The 10,565-nt window shown below is 29.8% G+C and overlaps 1 protein-coding gene across 1 annotated transcript; it reads left to right on the top strand.

Annotated features, from left to right (window-relative positions):
• The first annotated feature begins 402 nt into the window (after nt 1-402).
• Nucleotides 403-3,166, top strand: LOC8285981. Its single transcript, XM_015723651.3, has 4 exons — nt 403-838; nt 926-1,019; nt 1,102-1,197; nt 2,667-3,166. Exons 1-4 carry the CDS (start codon nt 705-707, stop codon nt 2,934-2,936), a joined length of 594 nt encoding a protein of 197 aa, XP_015579137.1. The 5' UTR covers nt 403-704; the 3' UTR covers nt 2,937-3,166.
• Nucleotides 3,167-10,565: the final 7,399 nt, after the last annotated feature.

The following is a 10,565-nucleotide window of genomic DNA, read 5'->3' as shown; positions in this document are numbered from 1 at the left end:
ATATTCGCTAAGTGCTTTAGTCATTGACCTAGAAACTTTTTGTATTGAATTCCACTCATTTTCTTTTACAAAGAATTTGTAGTACTGTAAAAATATTTTAATAAGATAATTAGCCTTTATTTTTGCTCTTGAAAATAATATGAGTTTTACTTTTTTTTTTAAAGAAAAAAAGCATGCAATATATAATTTTATTAATTTTTATTTTTTTATTTAATTTAAGTTGTTCTAATAGATTCTTAAATTAAATATAAATTTTTTAAGTTAAAAAATATGTAATCTTTTATTAAACAAAAAATGGAAAATCTCAAAATCTTCATTCCTCTCTTCTATATCTAAGTGTACCGTTAGACTCGAATTCCGGAACCAAATGATTTTCGACAATCAAAACAGTACGAGACACAGATTTTTATATTATGGTATAATTCTAAAAATGTAATCTTGAAATCTCTCTTTACAATTTAGCACGGTTTTGAAAGTTCTTCAATTTCCAAATTCTCCCAAACCTGCTCACTCCTACTTTTACCACTACTAATTAGAGCCACACGTGCAGAGCTAAAATGCAAAATCACTCTATCTCTTCTTCTCTCTCTATTTTTTTGTTTCTTATTTTAAGGAGAGAAAATCTACAAAGCCACCTTCTTAATTGATTGATAAACGGTTTGAGTGGAGGCTTCATCCGATCCGAGAGAGAAAACAATACGATCATGGAAGATTTCTCAAAGAAGGTGACACTAAAAGAGCCAGTGGAATTAGAAAATTCCTCAAATACCCTTCTTTTGCTTCGCCGATTTCTTCACATTCAGCAGCGGAGAGCACAAGCTTATGCCAATCTAAAACGGTACCAATCGCCCTCCTTTTCTTCATTTATTCTGCAATACATGCGAGAGCCAGAGTGAGAGTGAGAGTTAGTTGTTGTTGTTGGCAGGGGTTTTGATGAATATATGGTATCAGGAGGAGAATTGGCTTACCAACAGCTTTGCAGCGAGATCACACTTGAATTCAGTGACTGCTCAAAACAGGTAATCTATTATTCTATTAGGGTTTTCTTTTCGTCGTAATTGTAAATTTATTTTGCTATTATAATTGTAATTTAATTTGCAGGTTCTTGAAATGGAGGGCCTATTTCAAAACTACCGGCTTGATCTTGCTCAGCTTCTCAGAGCTGTTCAAACCCAGGAAAAGCATAAATTACATCTTGTATGTTTCTCTATTGCAAAGCCTTGTTTTACAGTTAACTATACAAAATAAAATTGTTTCTGTTTGGGTTTGAGACGCTCAAAATCGAGGCGCCTTTTTTATCTTTTTCTTGTGAAATGGATTTATGCCCTCGTATTAACACCCAGGAATCCATAATCTTGTTGAGTGAGTTCTAAGAATTTTAGAACCCATTTGGTTCAAGGTCTGGAATAAAGGAATACTAACTGGAATGATTATCTTTTATATGTTGTTTGGTTCCATGTGGAATGACAATCGAACATTTATAATTGACATCAATAATAATGTTTAATTTGTTATTATTGTATGTAACAAGTTTATAGAAGTAAAGGAAATTTAAATTACAAATTATATAACTTATTTGACAAATTATAATTGGTTTGACTTGAATCCTTAGGAATGAAAAGTTCATTCCCTAAAGTAGAGGGAGGAATGGGTGATTTCCATGGATGGGAAAATCACATTCTAATTTGTGATTATATTACAAACCAAACAATAACAATGGGAATTCCTCATTTCCATTCCCATTCTTATCCTATTTTTTCACCACCTAATGATTCCTTGTTAGTGTCTTAACGTCCATGATTGTAATAATAATTCTTGGGCTCATTGCTCATTGCTAAAAGTTTTCTAAATGAAATATTACAATAGACATAGACAATAGCTGTGTGAAAATTTTGCTCCGTGTAAGTTTCATGGAAAGAAAATGCAGGATCCTAAACCCTAGAAATTTTCAACAATGATTAGCAAGCTTCAGGCAGTTTCTTGTTACTATTTTACTCTGCATAGTCCATTAACTTATTTGCATAACGTTTACCAATTTCGTCATTGATACCGTTCCTTCTCCCCTTGGGCATGTATAAAGGATTAATTTGAATAGGGACTTTTAGGAGCATTTTTAATTTTCAGTATTATGAGAATCAATAAAGATATAATTGCATCAATGAAAGAGGGAGGTACTCAACTCAACTAACTCTTAGGCCTGATATCAGTTGGGTTGGCTATGTGGATCCTTTTTCTTGTCTTTTTCTTTTTTCTTTTTTTATTTTTTTTATTGTTGGAGATATCAATAGAAAATAAATTGAGAGGAACTCAAATAAGATATTTGCTAATGCATAATATTTTATGAATCACCAAATGATAAAGAGACTAAGAAAAAAATGGCTCAGGCTGTGTGTGTTTGTGTAGTGTAAGCAATGATTTAACAAAAGTTGGGCTTTTAAACATGCATATATTGACATTTGAGATTTCTATTTTCAAACTTGGGTTGAGTTATAAAGTGAAAATGCTATAAATATATGTTGTTAATATTTCTTTTCCCTTTTCCCTTTACCATGTTTTAAGCATCTAAGTCCTTTTTTTTTTTTGGAATTTCTTAGTTTCTTGCTTCAATGTTTTTTTTTTCTTCTGACAAATATAATTACATTTATCCTGCTCCTTCCGTTCAAAAGACCGCAACAATTCAGGTACTGAAGAAGGCTGGTCATCCATCAGAACGTCTTGTGAGCCATGAAAATTGCAGATTCACAATGCCAATGGAGCACGAATGTGTGCATGTATCTGAAATAACTGAAGCTGCTGGAACTGAAGAGGCAGAAGCAGATGCTGAGTATGATGCTGCTCTTAAGGAAGCCATTAGAGGTGTTCAGGATGCTGTGACTGCCATAAATGATCATATAGAAGAAGTCAAATATGAGATTGCTGCCCTTGAGGCTGAGTGACGTTAAATTACATATCAGAAGAACACATCACAACACATTACGATTGCGCAACAGTCAAGCAAGAAAGTAAGAAAATAGTGGATTGTGGAACTTATCTTACTCCTTCAGAAAATTGGCCTTGAATTGTTTTGTTCAATGAAACGGGCATAAGTGGTCTTGTTATTTGTTGCAGTCCTTTTCTGCAGTGCGGTTCAACAAGTATCAAGGTGTCAGTTTCCACTGTTCTTTTACACCATAATCATAACATAACATATATAAAAGAGTTTCAATGGAAAGGGAAAGTAGATTTACTAAAATAGTATTATTGGTTGTTTAATTAATTAGGCCATATATTAATTAATTTTACTAATAAAAATATTAATAATTTATTAAGTATAAGTATAATTCTATTGAAATAAATAAGTTAAAATAAAGTTGGACTCTCATTTCAGAAAAAGTTGACTAGTGGGGAATTCTACAATTAGATTTTATCTTTACACAAATTCTTTATTTTTTTTTTTTTTGCTGTTTTTCAATTCAATTCCTCTCATTTTCTATGTATCTCTTAATTTTCTATTTCAATTATATTCAAAGCACAAAGCTCTCTCTTTTTATCTGCAAGTATTTAATTTATTATATTTTTCTATTTTTTATTATATTTTCATGCGTGTATTTTTTATAGTCAATTACATTATGTAGAATTTTAAAGGTAAAATAACTATTTGGAACATATATCTTTTCTTCTTTTATTTAATAAGTTATAAATTACTGTTAATGAGAATGACTACTTTTAATTACTATTCAAAAGAAAATAATGATTTTTTTATTATAGTAAATCATCTACAAATAAACTAATTTATTATATTGTAAGAGTATATTAATTTAATAAAATAATACGGTAGTATTGAAAAATAATATCCCTAAAGATAATGTAATAGGATTTTCTCTATTTGAGTTTTTTTTTATTAAATCTTTCTTTTATTTAAAACTCTAATCTATCACTAATTTTTTCTAACACACTTATTACATATGGATCTTGATTTAAAAAAAATAATTAATAGGTCTTCAACAACAAAAAAAAACTAATGGTCATGGAAATTTAAAGAAAAAACCAATAGATCTTCAACCAAAAAAATTTTGAAAAAAAACTAATGGGTCTTTGAGCAAAAAATATAGTTATGGGGTCTTAGCACATTCATCTTAGCATTCTCATTGCTAAGAAGATATGACTGAAAATTTTCACAAATAAGAGAAATAGTATATACTTAATATCAATTATATGGTATCCTAAAGTTTGTTTCGAAAATATCAATATTCATAAAAAAAATTTAAAAATACCAGCCTTTTCTTCTAAAAAAATCAATAAAAATCCAATAAAAACAAATAAAAAATAAGTTGATCGATGCAACATTAATTAGAAAATGATTGTGAATCCAAAATCGATAACTATATTCAAGAAAACCATAAAGAATGGTAAATTTCATATCTCTAAAATAAAATTATAAATATCATAATGTTGTTTTATTTCTCTTGAAATTTTTATTTGTTTTGATCGATTTCATACTAACATTAATAAAATCGATATACTTATAGGAGTTTGGAAGCTGATTACTCGATCCAAGTTGATTTAAGAAGATCAAATTTGAAGAAAAAAAAAAAGGTAAAGAACAAATCCATAAACTTTGTTGATTCATTATTAAAAAAAAAATCCAAACGTAAATAAAAAAAAACAACACAGTAGAAAAAACATATCATAACATGAAAGAAAATAAAGAAAAATATTTACTTGTTAAAGAAAATAGTCTAAGTATTGAAAAGATAAAAAAAGAGAATACTTACATGACAAAAATAATGTATATCTTGTTCATTTTATTAGAAAATAAATATATCATACACATGTCTTTTGAAAATAAATTATTCTCATATTCTAATTAATTTAAAGTTAGAATTAATGAAATAATCACTATTGCAAGGGTTATAAAGTTGATTTGAAAAAATTAAATTTGAAAAACAAGACACACAGCAAAACCAAAAACAATATTGATATGTTATTTAAAAAATAAACAAAGTAAACCAAGAAGCAACATAATAGTGATAATTATATATTGAATTAAATTGTAGATGGAATTTTATTTTTTTCAGAAAATATGGAGACAATACAGTGTTTATTCAATACAATAGAAGATGGGATCAAAATATGAATTTTATAGACTTTAAAATCAACAATATTCTTATATAAAGAGACTGCAGTTTTGAAAAATACTAGATATAATATCAAATCAACTCAAAATCATAAGAAAATAGAAGATGTTGCAAATTCAATATCAAGTTAAAAATAGTTATCTGCCATCAAAGATAGAAGATGACGCAAATCTACAATTTTTATTTGGAGTGGAAGAAGAAATAAACAGATTTCATAAGGTTGCAAGATACATACTTTGGATCATGCTCAAGGTCAAATAGAAAAATTACAAAAACTGAAGCAGCTACAGAAAATTTAATTTCTATAAGTGAACAATATTCAATAATTGTATATGAAGAAAATGTTATTAAAGACTTTATTAATTTTGTGAATCTTGTATATAAAAGTATAATTCAACAAAGCAAAAAAACTAAAAAAGAAAAAGAGGAAGAATAGGAGACTGTAGAATCTTCTATAATATACAACACAAAGCACACAGAAATCAAAGAATAATATATCTACAAAAGTAAGAAAAATCTCAAAATGATATTCAGTTTTTATGCTATAAATAACCATTTTCAAATTCAAGATAAAGAAATCATATCAACTAGAATATGTTGCAAAGTGTATCGATTAAAATTGTAGCTGGTACTTGAGAACATCAAGAAATAGTAGGATAAATATGTTTGTAGTCAGAAAATTCAACAAAAGACATAGTTGTCCTTTAAAAATTAGGATTACCAATAACTGCCAAGTAACTTCAAGTGTCGTCGCGGATTGGATCAAGATAAATATCACAGTACAAAAAGTATATATACTCCATCGGACATTGTTAGAGATATGAAAGAAGAGTATGGTGTCACTTCGAATTATGTACAAGCATTGAGAGCGAAGGAGAAAGCTATAGAGGGAATAAGAGGTAAACGAGAAGATTCTTATTAAATGAATCTGAGTTTTTTTACATATGTTGATGAGAAAAAACTCTAGATCAGTTCTAAAGCTGAAAATAAAAGACAATAATACTTTTCTATTTGAATTTGTTACTCTTGATTTGTGTCTTTGTTAAAGCCTGCAATTCTTCTTTCATAGCTTGCTGGCAAAGAGGATTAGTACTGGCTTCCTTATAAGAGGAAGGTTCATGTAAAGTAACAATTGTAGAATAACAATGATAATCACGGAGATAAGATGGTGGTTGGTGTACTCTAGGAGGAAGATCATTTAAGTGAGTTTCGAATAATGTAGAATCCTCAAACGTGTTATATCCTGCAGGATAAGCAATAGGCTGTTCATTTGTTTGTCCTGCAATAACAACGTTACGAGAAAGAGGAGAATCCTCATTTTCATTATGGACAGTTTATATTTCAAGAAAAAAGTCAGCGGAAGGATCACAGAAGTAAGGTGGACTATTTATAGACATTTGAAACTCAGAGACTGTAGAAAACATTTTACGTTCCCAAAAAGTAACATGCCGAGAAATACGCAGACGTTTAGAGATAGGGTCCCAACATCTATAACCTTTATGTTTGATTCCATAACCCAAAAAGCAGCATAGACGCGCACGAGGTTCTAATTTTGTGCGTTCATATGGCTGTAAGAAAACAAAGCAAGCACATCCAAAAACATGAAGTAGAGTATAATCAGGAGGGTTACCATATAATCGTTTATAAGGAGTTTGATTACCAATAATCGGAGAGGGAACACGATTAATGGTATAAACAGCTGTGAGAGCAGCTTCGCCCTAGAAACGCTTAGGACAAGTGGCGGAAGTCAAAAGAGTGCGAACAGTATCCAAGATATGTATGTGCTTTCGCTCTGCACGACCATTTTATTGAGATGTTTGTGGACACGATCGTTGGATGGCAGTACCATATTGTGACAAAAGTTGTAAAAGTTTAGAGTCTTTGTATTCCATGGCATTATCAGTTCGAAGAGTTTTTATGCTATAAGAAAATTGAGTTTTAACAAAAGAAGCAAAGTTAGCATAGATTTCATATAATTGAGAACGATTTTTAAGAAAGTATATCCAAGTAAACCGAGAGTAATCATCCATAAAGATTACAAAATAAATTGCACCGCCCATTGTGGCTATAGGGGATGGTCCCCAAATGTCAGTATGCACAAGATAAAAAATAGCAGAAAAAAAGGAAGTGCTTTTATTAAAAGGTAAAGCATGTTGTTTTCCAAGTTCACAAAAAGCACAATCAAAATTTTGATATTTAATATTTCCTAAAGCACCGTTAGAACATAAAGATTTAAGTCTAGAAGAAGAAACATGACCAAGGCGAGAGTGCCAAGTTGATAAGGAGACGTAAGTGCATTCAGATACAGAAGAAGGGACAACATTTGTTTGTGAAGGGAGTTGAAGAGAAGATAGTTCAAACAGACGACCAACTTTACGGCCGGTCCCAAGGATCTGCCCCGTTTGTGGATCGTGTACATAACAAACATGACAAGAAAAATGTAAGTCAAAACCTTTCTCACAAAGTTGTCCAATAGAAGTAAGATTTAATGAAAACTTAGGTACAAGAAAAGTACATGGTAAGGACAAATTAGAAGTAGCAATGTGACCCATATGGCTGACAAATAGACAAGAATTATCAGCCGTATGTATAACAGGAGCATAAGATATGACATTTTTAGTTTGGAATAAATGAGGATCTGCAGTCATGTGGTTACAACAACTAGAATCAAAGAACCAAGAGGAAGTTGTACCTTTGGTGGCAGAAAAGGCAGAGGAAGTGGAGTCACCCGTAAAGGATTGAGCTAGAGCTTGTTTCAGTGTGTCAATGTCTATCTAGCTTAGTAGCTCATTCAGAGATGAGGAATTACCAGGTGAAGAATCCTCCTCAATGGTAGCAACTGCAGAAGTATGAGTAAATGCCTTACCAAACTTGGATAAGGATTCGTTGTACTTTCCTTGCTTGCCTTGTAACTTGAAACATTCAGAAATAAGATGCCCATCTTTATGAAAGTACCTATAGTTTTTCCCTTTATTTTGCGAATATGCAGTAGTAGCCAGGACTGTATCAGTAGAGAGGACTGACTGATGAGGTTTCAAATTTATTAAACGAGCTTCTTCGTTCAATAACTCTATAACTACAGTGTCAAGATCTGAAAAAGGATCCCTATGTAACAAAGAGGACCTTACTGACTCAAAGTCATCATTTAAAGCCAAAGTGAACTGATAAACTCTAAATTTATTTCTTTGTTTAGCATAGAGTTCAGCATCACGAGAATCATGCCAAATCGATTCAGACAATGATAATTGGTCCTATGCAGCAGTTATTTCAGATAAAAAATCATTGATGGACTGACCTGATTTTTAATGCATCCGAGTAAGAGTACCGTAAAGGTGAAATCTGTGAATGACGTTTGTTGTTGAATAGCACTTTGACAATAATTCCCACACCTCTTTTGCAGTATCAAAGCGTCCAAACTGGAGCTTGATGGATGGGATACAAGTTTTTCGAAACCAAGTAAGAATTTGACGATTATTACTGTCCCATTCCTTAAACTGCTGAACATATTTGGATTGCTCCTCATCTTTGCCCTTGATTGGTTTTATTTCAGCGCCATTAACATAGCTCCATAGCTTTCTTCCTCGAAGAAAGCTTGACATTTCTTGGGACCAAAGAACATAATTTTTCCTATTAAGTATAGTAGTAATTGGATGTGAGACGTCAGATTTCTCCATGAAATAAATGAGTCAAAATATCACAGACCTGGAAATATAAATTGCTAAAGTAACAGCAACAAATGGACTCCTTTTGTTTAAAAAAATGAAATTTCCAGTAATGTCTCTAATGATTATAATCTTGGTTTCTGGAAAGTATGATTTCAAATGGATTGAGTGATAGAAGTGTATGATATCACATGAGAAGCCAAAAGAAAGAAACCAAAGTAAAAATACAAACAAACAAAAAGAGACTAAAGAAATTTAAAGTATAGAGCCAAGCTTTGATACCATGTAGAATAATAAAGAATAATATGAAGAGAAGAATATGAGATTGTATTAACTTATGTAATACATGCCTTGGTACAGGTCTGTATATATATAGAAAACAAGAGCTAGAAATAAAAACAAACAATCACTAAATCAATCACCTAAAATCAGTCCATCTAATTGTGGGTCAAGAATATAAACAAATCACTAAAATCTTGGAGTAGATTATTGACTAATATAATCTAACATACATAAAATACAAAACAACAAGTTTAATAGCATTCTCCTCACACTCACACATTTGCAAAATAAAATAATTCTCAATATCTTTCTTCTTAACTCTATTCACACCAACAAAGTAGTTCAATAATATGTTATTGCCACTAACAAAAGAAAGATTATTCATATTCCTAATACAATCTAATCCAGTAATAATAAGAGCAAATTCTTGAATAGAAAATCTTAAATGCTTTCTACCAATACAAAACCACAACTTATTACCATTAGGCATATCAAAGAATTAACCAAAACAAGTTTTCCTGCATAGTTCAGGTTGCGCATTTGACAACTTTGACTTTAGATTCAATAATACCTCATCTGACATATCATATCTAATTTTTTTTCTAAAATATTCATTTGGTAATATTTTAAATTTTTAAATCTACAATATAAAGAAAAAATAAATTAGTAAATAAAGAAAATAGAAATAAAGAAACAAATAAAAAAATAAACCAAAAATAAATAATAAAACAACACACTAAACAATAAAATAACATATAACATAACAAAACATAAATCAAACAAAAACAAAAAACTAAACAACAAATTACAACATTTTCAGAAGACAATGTACTGAAAATATAAACAATAGAATGATAAAAAATAAAAATAACAATAAAGAAATTTAGCATAATTAAAAAACTAATGACAAAAAAACACCAATATAAACTACAGTATAAAACAATAAAAACCATATAACAACAAATAGAAATCTATTTAAAATGAACATTAGTAATTAATCAATAGTTTCTACAACATACAAATCTTAAAATAATTATTATATATTAAATCAAATAAGAATAATAATATAATAATAAACTTTAATATCTAAGATCATTATCATTATATACATATAAATCTAACAATAATAGTATAAAAATTTGAATGTAAATAAAAAAAATAGAAAAATACATCAAAGCTACTTTTCTCCTTCTCCTTAACATCAATTTTATTCCTCTTCGAACTCCTACAAATAACAGAAGGAGATGCAGGAAAATTTCTCTTCCTAAAAGATTTTTTTTGGAGATTTTATCAACAAAAGAAGAAGAAGAACTCTTCCTAGAAAACCTTTAATATCTTCTTTACTCTTCAAACTTTTACCATATGCCTTATTCGAAACACTAGCAACACGTTTCTTACCCATTTCATTACAATAAACTGAAATACCGTCTTTAGTAATTGGAAACGTCAATTTTTTCAAGATTTGAGAAGTGCATTTAGGTATTGGAGATTTAGTTGGATGAGT

Source organism: Ricinus communis, chromosome 6 (assembly GCF_019578655.1).
Source record: "Ricinus communis isolate WT05 ecotype wild-type chromosome 6, ASM1957865v1, whole genome shotgun sequence".
NCBI classification, from domain to species: Eukaryota; Viridiplantae; Streptophyta; class Magnoliopsida; order Malpighiales; family Euphorbiaceae; genus Ricinus; species Ricinus communis.
The sequence above is the reverse complement of the archived record's forward strand: the minus strand, read 5'-3'. Positions and strand labels throughout refer to the sequence as shown.

Coding starts and splice junctions, on each gene's coding strand:
- LOC8285981 (XM_015723651.3), top strand. CDS start 705: ATGGAAGATTTCTCAAAGAAGGTGACACTAAAAGAGCCAGTGGAATTA. Junction 839..925: donor GCTTATGCCAATCTAAAACG/GTACCAATCGCC, acceptor TGTTGTTGGCAG/GGGTTTTGATGAATATATGG. Junction 1,020..1,101: donor TCAGTGACTGCTCAAAACAG/GTAATCTATTAT, acceptor TTTAATTTGCAG/GTTCTTGAAATGGAGGGCCT.